Source organism: Typopeltis vanoorti, chromosome 14 (genome assembly GCF_054136105.1).
Source record: "Typopeltis vanoorti isolate ZY-2024b chromosome 14, IOZ_Tvanoo_1.0, whole genome shotgun sequence".
In the NCBI taxonomy this organism is placed as follows: domain Eukaryota; kingdom Metazoa; phylum Arthropoda; class Arachnida; order Uropygi; family Thelyphonidae; genus Typopeltis; species Typopeltis vanoorti.
Genome location: NC_143562.1, coordinates 28536874 through 28550714, shown reverse-complemented (window position 1 = coordinate 28550714; position 13841 = coordinate 28536874). Strand labels below are relative to the sequence as shown.

Here is a 13841-nt window from a genome sequence, read left to right as displayed (position 1 = left end):
TAATGCCTTAGTTGATTTCCGCTCACAAGTCCGATTATTTTTAACAACAGTGCAGTGTAAGATAAAGGATCAGGCAGCACCTCTTTTAACAAATAAATAAAACACATTTATTTACATTAATATGAAATATACATGAATCAAACGACAGGTAGATTGCTTTCTCTAGCATAAAATTAGAACCCTTTTACTTCAACACTAAATAATCTCTTTAACTCAAAAATTTATTTACTCTTTGCTTACAAATTCAACTTATTAAACTTCTAGTTTACTCGCAAAGAGGTTACTAACTCTCTGCTAAGTTATTTTTACAAATTTGATATCAACTTTTAACATGCCAGTTGACTCTCTTATGGCCACTTCTTATTACTATTAAACTAATTCTTAACAGTCCATATATAACATATCTCCTAGATTATAAGAGAAAATGTACAAAAGGATGGAACTTACAGAGGCTCTGTATCGCACATTCAGTCAAGAGTCTTGCACTAAAGTTTTTATGGCATTTCTTTCATCTGGAGTTTTAGGCTTCCTTCAGGAGTGTCTTGCGTCAGCGGTATCACATCGGGATATTGACAGGCCTTTGGACTGCAATCTGCGGTACTCGAATAGCACATGCAAGAGGTTTCAGCATACGAGCAAATTCTCCTCTGGATCCTACTTCGGGAACTTCTACTTCTAACTTCCGATGACTGTAACTGCTGCCGACTGGCTCTGGCTCTCTTCGGTAACAGTGCTTCGCCTTGCTCTCTCGGCAACTGGATCTCAGCTTCTCCTGCTTAGTAACTGGGACCCTTGCCTCTCCTCTTTTCTCTGTCGCCGACTGCTCTGGTTCCAACTGCCTCTCCTCTTTCTCTGCCAGAGACTTCCCCTTGATGTTCGGCTCAGTTCCCTTTTATTTTGTGATCTCGGGATCTTGCACTAAGGGTAGTAAACCTCGAAGAATTCGGCATGACTCTTTCATCTTCTTTTAAGTTCGACCCACTCTTTGTTCTCCTCCGAGCACTCCCTTTTTTTTTTTTATCTTGTCGGTCAGCAGAAACTTGTCTGAACCTAGCGACACTCTTAGATACTAACTTTAAAGTTGTTATGCACAGAGCTTGCAAACAACTTTCTTGTGCTCTTACACATAACTATATACAAAGTTCTGATGGCAAAGCATTGCCTTTGTTTTTGACATTAAAACAGTAAATACAGTCACTTCCCATAGGGTTAACTACATTAATATTTAGCAAAATATACATAGAAATAAACAAGGTTATTTACAGTTCTCATGAGACTTGACCTATAAAAATCGATGTAAAGCATTTTGATATTTTTAAGCTACATCGAATTTTACACCACCACATTCTGTGTTTAGTGTCAATAACTATGCTGTACCAGACCAGACTCTGAGGTTTCACATATTCAGTGTAATAGTGATGTGCATTAATTATTTCTTCACAGAAGGGCCTGTAAATTACGTTCACAAGGATTTGGTAAACACCAGGAGATAGATAGTGGTGACAGTTTGCCTTTTATAGATGGTAACAGATGAGAAGTTTTGTTGATAGAAAAATAGGTGGGAATAAGGGGATATTTCTTCAAAATTCTACCATTAGGTTCAGAAATATAAGGGATTGGAACCCTGCAGTTTGTTGACTATCACTATGTTGACTTCTCACTATCAAAACTTCATCTCAAGTTTTGATAATGAGAAGTTCTAGTTGTAAGCTTGAGGATGAGGAGCAGACATGTGCTCTATTAATTAATGACTAAATAACATCAATTTTTTGAGAGGTGTGATGAGCAGTCTTTTGATGAATATATCTGCCAGTAAAAGTAGGTTTTTAATAAACGTTGGTTGACAAAGTACTGGAGGCTGTGTGAGTAAGAAAGATGTCCAAGAATATTCTTTTAACTTGATAAACTGATTGTTGTATGTACGTTGTATTCCTGTTCTTTGATTTGCTTGTTTCTATACTAATGTACTGTTATTTTCAGCATGAAATATCCATACTTTCATTAGTTTATTACTGTTGCCATAGTGTAGTTTTGTTGTTTATGCCACAGGTGCCTTTAAAGATACCTTTATTATTAATACTATTTTTTGCTTCATTTTTCCTTCTTACACTTATGTTGAATCACTTTTATGAAAAGAAAAAAAAAAATCAATTTCTTCTCTTTCTATTATAAACCAGTGTTGAAAATATGCACTGTCATAAAAACTTAATAGTTTTTATGTCATGAAAACTTTATTCTCGCTTAAACCCTAATAGGGCTTAAGTTAGAATCACTAGAAATATTTTGAAAAAAATAAATACTTTCTCATCTAATCCTACATTAGTCGTGAAATCCTGCGTATTCCATCACCTTTTAGTTGAGAGTCATCTACTATTACTATTATTATGGGTATCTCCATGGAGTCAGTAGGCTCATTGTGGGAGACCCAAACTATCAAAACAATATCTATCGTATCTGTTCTTGAATTCATTTATAGACAAAGAACTTACAACTGAGTCAGGCAATGCATTCCACTCATTCACCCTCCAGGTGAAAAGCCTCGTTCTCATGCCCTTGTTAACCACACTTTTCCTTAATTTCCAGGGATGACCTCTTGTTCTTTCATTACTATCACACAGCTGAAACATTTCCCCTGCATCAATCTTATAAAAACCTTTTAGTAATTTAAATGTTTCTATCCTATCCCCTCTTCTCCGCCTATCACCCAACCTCTGCAATCCACAAGCTCTCAATTTATCAATGTAGGGAGCATTTTTTACATCAATCACCAACTTAGTCACTCTCCTCTGAACCCTTTCCACAACCTGCTCATCTCCAAGGAATCCAGGTGACCAGATCTGAGCACAGTAATCCAAATGTGGAATTATCAATGCTTTATAAAGGGGAATAATAACCTCTTTATCTCTGGATGTCTGTGTGTTCCTCAATAACCAAGTAATCCTATGTGCAATCTTGGATACCTTAGCAATGTGTCCCCTGAACTTCATCTCCCTATCTACCAACACCCCTAAGTTCCTAGCCTTATCAATCTCTTGGAGTACCATTCCATCAATGTAGTACACAGCTGGTAATCTTTTAATCCCAAAATGCATAACTTTATGCTTTTCCACATTGAACTGACATCCATTTCCTTTTGCCCATTTTACCAGCTTATTTAATCATCCTGCAAACTCAACATCAGCTTGATTTTTTATTGTGCTACCCAACTTTGCATCATCAACAAAGAACTGAATATCTCCCTTTAAGCCATTTCCTATATCATTTATATACAAATTAAACAACAATGGCCCAAGCCCAAGAACCCTGTGCTATCTAAATAAGCGAATTATCATATTCTGCTGCTTATCTGTTTAGGTTGCTATGTTGTGATGAATTGGTTAGCTCAACTGATGTTCTCTCAAGGTAAAATGATGCATGCATATCCTATCCTCTCACTGGTTGTATTCCATTATGAACAAATCACTAATAATCATCACAACTTTCATTTATAATGACCATCATTCTCCAATAGACATAAGTAAACATACAAAAAAAAAAAAAAAAAGGTTTGCAACATAAGATGTGAAACAGAATCAATACATAAATAAAACTAAAGATTAAACTAAAATTCATTTTCTGATTTTTTATTTCTTTAACTTGTCAATTAAAAATTCTCACTCATTACAGATCAGTTAATTTTTCAAGCCAGGGCTATCATACTTGTCTTACTTCCATGCTAGATGAATGTGATAGCTAATATTGGCAATTCAGGACAAGTTAATTCTGAGGTGTAGGTATTTTATTGAGTAATACCATCTAGACCAGGGGGGGACTTGTTAATATCAAGACTGTTGAGGATTTTTCCAGTATTCTATGGAAATCAGAGGGTATCATGAGTAGGTTTATGGTACAGAGAAAGATTATATGAGCATCACAATCTTTAGGCAATGTTGTCATGGTAATGTCAGGATGTGTGTGAGAGAGAGAGAAGTGGAAACGTGGAAGCTCACAAATTATTGCCAACAGTCTTAGCAAGGGACAAGAAGGTTCAGCTCCATTTGAGCAGGAGGAAAGCTCTATTTGGGAGTATTTGTTGGTGATTTAAGTTATAGGCTGTGGTATAGGCAGGGTGAATAGCTGGGATTTTTGTTTTAGCTATTGATATATGCTGAATTTGGGGTGCTTAAGGGTCAAAGCTGTATAACTGAGAGGAGACCTCCACATTGTTATAATGTCTGTTGTCTGCGCCATTGTTATATCTCTTGTCGTGTGCACCATTTTAATGTCGTTGCTCTTTTCCTAAAATATTTTACTTCCCTCATTCTTTTAACCTCCCTACTTTAACTACATGACTTACAAAATTTCCTTGACTGTAATATCTGTATCACTTCTTACGTGTTCATTCTATAAGGAAAGAAAATTCTATATCTCTGGCCGATTCCTGAATTTACTCACGTGCATACCCTAACTGTTAAAGGTTATTCCTTGCTATAAGAAATGAATCCTCTAATTTCTGTCTGGGGTCATCTCCTCTTCAGATATTGACAAATTTATTTTTTAATGCTGCGCCAGACAAATATCTTAGAATAGAAGGGACTCTTATTCAGGGAGACTTTTCCAGACCTTTGGTGCACATAGGAGAATGAATTTAGAGCTTATACTCATAAATCAAATGCTGTACTAAGGCTAAGTAAATTCTGGTTTGCAGTCGTAACCTCTATAAAAACATGTTATACTTTTCTTTCAATTCCTCCCCCCTCATGCTATGGTTCGAATTAATGAGTGGTAGTTTTGGTTTATATCACAGGCAAAACTCAGGTATAAAAGAAAAAGCATATTTATTGGAATCTAAAGACATAATATACACTTAGATCAATCTTACTTTCAATTAGTTCGATGACATGATAAATCAAACTATATCAAACTTATTAATATTCAAATGCAAGAACAATAAACCCTTCTTTCAAGTTAGAGAATTAACACACATAATGTACACTTCTAATCAATATTCTACCCACTATGTTAGTCTTGCATATTAAACTAGTCACAACCAAACTGTATCAAACTGATTGATACCCTAATACATGAACACCAAACCCTTCTTTCAAGTTAGAGAATTAACACACATAATATACACATTAATCTTTCCTAATCAATATTCTACCTACTGTGTTAATCTACCATATTAAACTAGACCCAATCATCTATGATCATTCCTAACAATTTGTCTTATGGACATTAGCCACTGCTAAATAATCACTTAAAGTCCTTAAATACTGTCCATACTCGATTAATACACTGCAATGATTTTTCCCTTTTACCGACTAGGTAATTATACAACAAAATCTATACTTTACCATTTCTTGGGGCAGGGTCTCCCAGTTTGTCTGAACTGTCCTGTTTTGTTTGGATTACCTTTTGAATCTTCCATAAGCCAACGCCCACGTGGTGGGTCACTGTGGTTATCAGTTTCCCTCTTCTATTCTCGATCTGTTTTGGGCCATCCTCAACTCTAGCTGCGGTTATAACGTATGTCCGCGATAGTATTCCATCAGTACTTTCAGCAAAGACCATATCTACCGACATCTCATGCTTTAGTACCAGCAGAGGTTCAGACATCGAAGGGAAAGGCACACCCTCCGATATCGAACTGCCGCAACGAACACCACCAGGAACCACCGGTCCACGAGAGAAGTCAAATCATCATCCAGGGAGACGGGGAAAAAAAAACCTTGAGAAGGGGAGTGCATACCCTTTTTATTCTCCCTTCACTTCCCCCCTTTTTCAGCACCCGTTCTTACCACCACGATAGTGCCTTCTTACTTTTTTTTGCGATCTTTTCCCGCCTGCTGCTTTCATTGACAACGGCAACTTCAGTACATCGCGAGATCATAGCAGCATCTTCCGGGAACCGAATGCGCATCACTTTCCGAGATTTAAAATTGCCTCAGGCACGCCAGTGACCTTTGGACTATTGCTTACATCTAATTTACGCATTCATATAATACTACTCTATACACGAAATTCTTTACATGGTCTTACAATTCTGTTAAAATAAAGTAATTCTATTTCCATTTACAGTTAGTACTTTAATTCTTCTGCTTGAGTACAAGTTTTTCTCTCAGCTGATTTTTCTGACTTGTTAAATCCTGAATGACTTATTTCTTTAATAAAGTTCTTCATTCAGGATGTAACAACTTAGCCTTTAAAGGAATGTGGAGAAATTACCAGGGCTTCTGACCTAATGTCCAAATCCTCACCTTTTCGTGGTGCACCCTGTTTGGTATCTACTTGGATACTGAATGAACGAGGATGGGCTGACAATTTGGGATTTAGCCGACCAAATTGTATTCTTATTGGTTAAACCAAAATAAAAAAAGATGGTACAACCTGACAAAATTTCATGCCGGCTGGGGCGTCGCCCGGTTAAACAAGGCTCAGGTTGTTTTCGCCAGGGAACCAGAGCGAACAGCAAAAAGTCAACTACTGGAACAAATCTGAAAACACACCCCAACTCAACATCACCAGAGTTAAAGATCGGTACTATCAACATAAGAAGCCTGAATGGCAAAGAAATGGAGCTAGCTGAGGAATTAGATAAGTACCAGATCGACATAATAGGGGTGACTGAAACAAAAAAGACAAAAACTAATGAGATCTTTCTGAGCAATAAATAAGAAATGTTATATTCAGACAATGACAATCAAGGAAAGAAGGAGTGGCCATAGTATTCAACACAAAATACAAGGCTAATCTTCTTGAATGTCAGGCAGTCTCAAGTAGAGTAATGTAGGCAAATATGAGAATGGGGAACTGGACAATGAGACTTATTTGTGCCTATGGTCCCACAGAGGATTCTACTAAGGTAGAAGTGGAGGAATTTTTTGATGCTTTAGAAAAAGCAACTGACACAATGAAAAAGGAAAAGTTGGTCCTTGTTGGGGATCTAAATAGCAGAGTAAGAAATGATTGTCAGACATACAAAAATATTTTGGGAAAATTTGGAGAAAAGAGCAAAGCTAATAATAATGCAAATATCTGTTGGATTTCTGCTCAGGACATGGACTGGTTATTACTAACACCATGTTCCAACCTAAAAATGTGCACAAATTGACATAGAGAGAAGAGGCTAGGAATAAGAAAAGTCTCATTGACTATGTTATTGTTCATAGTGATGTTTTCTCCCTGGTACAGGACACCAGAGTATACACAGGATTTGAAATCGGAAGTGATCACTATTTAATCTTGAGCAGGATAAAATTGAATTTCATATTGAAAAGAATAACATGTAAGAAAGTTTTAAAGCGAATAAAGGTTGAGCAGCTCTCAGATGTGAATCTGTAGACTAAAATACAGAAAGATTATTAAAAAAAAAATGAAAGAGTTTGAGAACAGGAATCAAACCTTGGAGATTCAGTGGCAAGCCTTGAAGAAAGCCCTGATTGATTCAGCTAGAGAGGCATGTGGGGACGTTGTCTGCAAGGATAGAAAAATTAGAACTCCATGATGGACACAGCAAGTTAAAGAGGCAGTGAAGGAAAAGAAGAAAGCATATCAAAAGTTCCTGGCAAATAAGTCAGCTTGTGCTCTTAGAGAATAGAGAGACAAATGTAAGAAAGCTAAACACTGTGTAAAACTAGCTAAAGAAAAGTCATGGGATGACTTTGGCAAGAATATAGAAAATAAATATCAAGAAGGCGGCAAAATATTCTGGAAGTTGTTGAAGAAGCTTAGGAATGGAGGAAAGAGTGCTGTAAAAGGAGTTAGAGATGATAAAGGTGACTTGAAAATGGAAGAAAAAGATATCCTTGAAGTATGGAGTAATTACTTTGAAAAACTGCTAAATGAAACAAGCAGTGATAGCACAGTGGTCAAAAACACTGACCAGGCATGCAGTGAGGAATACATATCCATACTTGAAGTAGAAAAAGCCATCAAAGGCTTGAAATGCAGAAAGGCAGGCAGGAGTAGATGATATTTGACAAGAAATGCTGAAGTATGGTGGTATAAAAGTCTTACAGTGGCTGCACTGCATAGTTCAGAAAGCCTGGACAGAGGGACGAATTTCCGATGATTGTACTGGAGCTCTAATAGTACCCATATATAAAAAGGGAAATAAAACTAAATGTGAGAATTACAGAGGTATTTCAATACTGAGTGTTCCTGGCAAGATCTATGCAAGTATACTTGACAAATGATTGAGAAGAATTGTGCAAGAAAAGCTGGGTGAAGAACAAGCTGGATTCAGGCCAAATAGAAGCTATCAGGATCAGATCTTCACTTTACGACAAATAGTCGAGAAAGCATGGGAATATAACAAAGATCTGTATTTAAGTTTTGTCGATTTGGAAAAGGCATATGACAAGGTGCCAAGAGAGAAGCTATTCAATACGCTACAGTTATGTTGTCAACAGGGCATTATATCAAGCAATACTTAGTGTTTATTTGAGTTGTAAGTTAGCAGTTAGAATTGAAGGAAGTACAGGAAGATGGTTTAATGTTAAATCTGGTGTGAGACAAGGATGTACATTATCCCCTGTTATTCATTATCTTTATGGATCACATTATGAAGGAAAGTGGTATTAAACATGATATGAGAATTGGAGATGTTAATGTCAGCTCTTTGCTTTATGCGGATGATGTTATACTTCGAAATAAATCCGCTACAAGTCTGCAAGATTCTCTGACTAAATTGAATAACTCTTGTAATAGATATGGTATGAAGGTCAGCAATAAAAAGCAATAGGCAGAATCATTGAAAATGTCAACTGTGTTGTGAATGGAGAACCTGTGGAATAAGTAAAACATTTCAGCTACTTTGGCATGATTTTTAGTGATGATGGTAAATTCAATATAGAAATCGACAACAGAATCAGCAAAGCTGATGGGAAGTCAACTGAATAAATTCATATGGAATAAGAGAGAAATTAGTCGGAACACTAAATTAGCTGTATACAAGACAATGTTCAAACCAGTTTTAACTTATGGATCCGAGAGCTGGGTCAGAAGTAAAACACTTGACCAAAGACTTGAGACCGCAGATATGAGAGTCCTGAGAAAGATTATAGGCATGAACAGATGGCATCAATGGCAATATAATATTAAAAATGAGGATATTAGGAAAGAACTTGACATTGTCAGCATCCAGGAATGTGTTAGCAGAGCTAATCTCAGGTGATATGGTCACTTAAATGGAATGGGATAGGAAAGATTAGCAAAACAAGTGTTCTCTCCAAGGTCAGCAGGAAAACGGCCCAGAGGAAGACCAAGATATAGGTGGATTGATACGGTACAAAGTGCCTTAGACGATAGAAATATAAGATCTGATAATGTTGGAATCTTGACAAGTAACAGACTGATTTGGAGGAAAATTGTAGATAGGAAGTTAGTAATGATGTAATTTTTTCATGTAATACTATCATATCCTGTACACCCCTTGAGGGTACATGGCAGGAATTTGATGATAATGATATGCTGAATTTTTATCTTGGCACACTTTTGGAGAAACCAAGTTTCCATAGGAATCAGGAATTTTGTATGAAGTTGGGAATGAAGTCTCTTATTTTGGTGGGGAGATTATTTCAACGGGACATTGCTGTTTTTCTGATTAAAAAAAAAAATCATGAAATAAGTCATAATGTCGTATAGGCAGGGTGAATAGCTGGGATTTTTGTTTTAGCTATTGATATATGCTGAATTTTTATCTTGGCACACTTGTTGGAGAAACCAAGTTTGAATAGGAGTCAGGAATTTTGTATGAAGTAGGGAATGAAGTTCTTATTTTTCTGGGGAGATTATTTCAGAGCAACATTGCTGTTTTTCTGATTTAAAAAAAAAAAAAAAAAAAAAAAATCACGAAGTCATAAATCCTGGAAGCCATCTTGTGTTGTATAGGATACATGACTAGATTGACTTGCACAATGTCAATCTGTAGAAATGGAAATTTTGACAGCATTATAATTGAAGTTGCTGAGAGGAAAGTAAGTTAAGAAAAATTTCAAGTTGTTTGTTGGGACAATTCACGTCGTCTGCACAGTCATCTGAATAAGGAGAGCAGTAAAGACAGTAAATGAAGTCATTTAAGTGAGTCAGGAAAAATCTTGATTCATAGGGTTTGGTATCTTTGTCATTTATGATGTTACGTGACAAACACACACACCTCTTTTTTTTATGGAAATAGAATTATGCATGATTGTAATTGAAATAGTTGAGGTGAACTGTAGTTAAGGTTTGGTAAAGAATCGCAGATTGGGTTTTGAACCTGTTGATGGTGATTGCACAACCTTGTTTATATACTGAAGCCCTAGTTGAAGTTGAAGTGGAAGTATTTGCATGGAATTTTGCTTCTATGGTATTTTTTTATTGCATTTCTGATACTTTCATGATTTTTTGGGAATTTTATACTACTGTGTTACTATTATTTATTATGTTATCTTTTTTGTGGTTGGTGTAATAATGCAAAATTTATAGAGCAAGGGTGAAGGACTTGTGGACAACTTCCACATGAAAATGTCTAGACTCCAGTCCAGTATAGTCTTGACAGTACCTCATACATGCTATTATACTTAGACTCTCTCTCCAGGCAGGGCCATACTTATGTGCAGGTGCACAATGCTCTAGCTGGGAGTCCAAAAAAGTAGGGCTAATTTAAGGGCCTCCCACAAAATGGAGGACCCTGGAGCACACTAGCGCCTCAGGAAAAGTGTAAGTATGGCCCCCTCCTCCAGCAGATGCAGAATTATTTGCCAGATGGTCTGGAAGCTTCTGCCATTTTACCCTGCAGAAACTTTAACTGCTGCACCTTGATGTGGTGCTGTCTCTTTAGCTAGTTAGTTACATTGTGGCATGCATACCCAACAAGACCATCACTCACATTTTGTATGTGTAAAGAAAGGATGGGATTGACCCTACTACTCATGGTGCATATTTATACTAGTGGTATTGTTTGTGGTTTTGTAATTCTTACTGCAAGGCTACAGATGCCATATATTGAAATGTATAGATATTTTGTAATGGAACCAAAATTGCATATGAGTTATTTTGCTAGCTATTTAGTAATTTTGTAAGACTGCAAAGGCTGCACACATTTAGCTTACTATGAATGGAATATGTGCACATTAAGTGGCATTAATTATAAAATGTCACTTATTAAATCATTAATAAGTGACATTTAGCTAATGTAACATTTTTAAATTTAAACATTAATTCTCATTTTCATTTATATAATTTCATACTCTTCTAGTTATCTTCTTTTTTCTGCCTTTTATTATTGTTTACATTTGTACTTCATGTCCTTTTGTCTGTTTATATACGGTTCCTACCAATCCTTTTTGTTCTATCATCAATGTACAATTTCCTACCATTTTCTTTATCCTGTTTCTGCCATTTCCTTTGTTTACTGGCCTCAGCTACATTTTTCACTTTTCTTTATTTTCTAGTTTTAATAAAATAAACAGCAAATAAATTTCATGCAGTGCTTCTCACAAGATTACTCCTAATAGCTGTATTTTGTGACTTGGATTGTGACATTATTTGTGAGGTAATTCACTCTGGTTTCGTGAATATTTTTTGCCTTTACTGTTAACAGTAGCGAACTTATAGCATTGGTTCTGCGACATTTAGGCTAGGTCTTTCTGTAATTCATTGTCACATCATTTTTTTACAGTGGTTTCACTTAAGCATGCACCTGTTGTATCTAATAATGGGAGTACACCACTAAAAGTTTACATTACATTACATTGGATTACATTAACCTAATTTTGGTTCCTTCACCTATGGAGAGTTCTTAACCATTTGTTATTCTACCTTCTACTAAAGATGGAAATGCATACTCATACTGGGATACAATAGTTTACATTTTTATGACATTCAGATTTCATTTTTGTATGGAGAACATATTTTGCAAATTTTTGCAATGTACAGATAAAAGGGCACCTACTTATGCTAAATATTGAAAGGCATCAGCCAGATGCCTTTCAATGTTTAGTTCAGTAGTTGTTATAAGAGAATAATTAAAACCAAACTCCACCTTGGAGTTAGGGTTCCCAAATCACTTAATTTTATATTTGAAACTACAGAGGATAAATATTTTTGATAGCATGTACATTCCATCATCATCATCCCTTGGACTTAATATTATAAGGTAAACTTCAAATATTAGTCCAAGAAAAGTAAAGATAATAGAACATCTCATTTTGGTCTGATCATGTAGTCTATATGTCATCTTAGGTACACAACTTTGTTGGCCTCTTTATTCAGTAGTGCTTGAACAAAGCCAACTTTTTTTTTTTGTTGGATCATCTAGCTATCCATCTGTTTAAAGGTAAGTATGGCAGTTCTGAGATAGAGAATGAGGACAGAGTAACTACTTACTTGAGCTTTTCTGATGAGAATTTGTTGAAATAGTATTTTCTACTTGAACATATAAATTCTTCCATGAATACATTTCACACAAAATTTTCAAAGACTGCAGTATTTGCTCACTTTATCCATGTAGATATTCGATTAAAAAAACATAATCAAGAATTTGCAGTATTAATAAAATTTTAGAAATTGTCACCTTCAAAAATGTCCTAAGGCATACAGAGTGATAAATTCTAAAGTATACAGTTAATAAATTAATGTTGTCTTATTTACATTGTATCAACATGAGTCATAATAAATAACTACTTTTAATTCACACAAAAACATAACTATTGAGCAGTTTATATGCTGTTAGATTTTGAAGATGCTGACTAACCTCTTTTTTTAAATTTGTAGTTCCATTTCCATCTACTTGGACACCCTTAACATTTTCATGAGGATTGCTATGATATTAGCTGGTGGAGGATCTTCCCGCAGAAAATAGATCTCAGTTTTCTTCAAATTTGTATAGGATATAACTTCAAATTTTGAGTTTCACACTCATTTGTACAGCTATGGCCTTTTTTTTTAAGTTACTTCAAATAAATATATGAAACTCATTTCCTCTTCTTTTGTAAAAATATTTGGAGATTTATGATTACCTGTTTTAAAAGTTGTTTCAAAAGATAAGCAAATGGCCCTTTTGCATAACATTTCAAAAGAAAAAAAAATCTGATCTGTAGTGCAATTCTGGCCTAATGTCATGATTCACTTACCTCTTGTTCACTGGTGGCTTGAAATCGTGAGGGTGCTGCAACTTTCGAAATATACATACACACTGTAAGTACAGTGTATACATGCTTGGATAAAATATCAAAATTATGGTAAAAATTTAAAAAAAATTAATCGTGAAAAAATATTGTTTATATCGATAAAATTAAAAATTATACAGTTTGTGGTATAATTCAAAATCACTTAAAAATAAAATATATTCTTCTTGTTTTGTTTCATGAAAAAATATTGTTTATTATTGACAGAATTATACGGTTCACTATAATTTAAAATTACTTAAAAATAAAATCCATTATCATAACCCCAATAATGTTATGAAATAAAAACTATAACAAGTGTTTTGTCATTAATTGTAATGTCCAAATATTTAAAGAGATGGAGTAAACACGATAAGCACTATGAACACTCTACTACTACTGGTGTAAATAAACTGCATATAAACAACAGTGGAACTGCTCGACGGACAGTGCTGCCTTACACTAATAGCTCGCATCTCGCTATGACGTACATATGCTTGCGCACGTAGCAAATACTAGCAAAATGACACTGTGGTAAACACAGTGCTGCTAACATCCTTCGCCCTCCTAAGTGCTACAAAATGGATTTTTTTTTTTACAAAATAAGAGAATTGTATAGGATTGTTGAGATAAAATTAAATATTACAAGCAAATATAAATAAATTACGAAATATGTTTATATATCGAGAAATATTGGGGATGCTGCAGTTC

At 35.2% G+C, this 13841-nt stretch overlaps 1 protein-coding gene across 1 annotated transcript in view; it reads left to right on the top strand.

Annotated features, from left to right (window-relative positions):
* LOC150099331 (growth hormone-inducible transmembrane protein-like) overlaps nucleotides 1-12941 on the top strand; it is a 57157-nt gene extending 44216 nt beyond the window's left edge. The window contains exon 8 of the mRNA XM_090403838.1: nucleotides 12739-12941. Coding sequence (XP_090259964.1) covers nucleotides 12739-12826 — 88 coding nt within the window. The 3' untranslated portion in view covers nucleotides 12827-12941. The remainder of the gene's footprint in view (nucleotides 1-12738) is intronic.
* The last annotated feature ends 900 nt before the right edge of the window (nucleotides 12942-13841 follow it).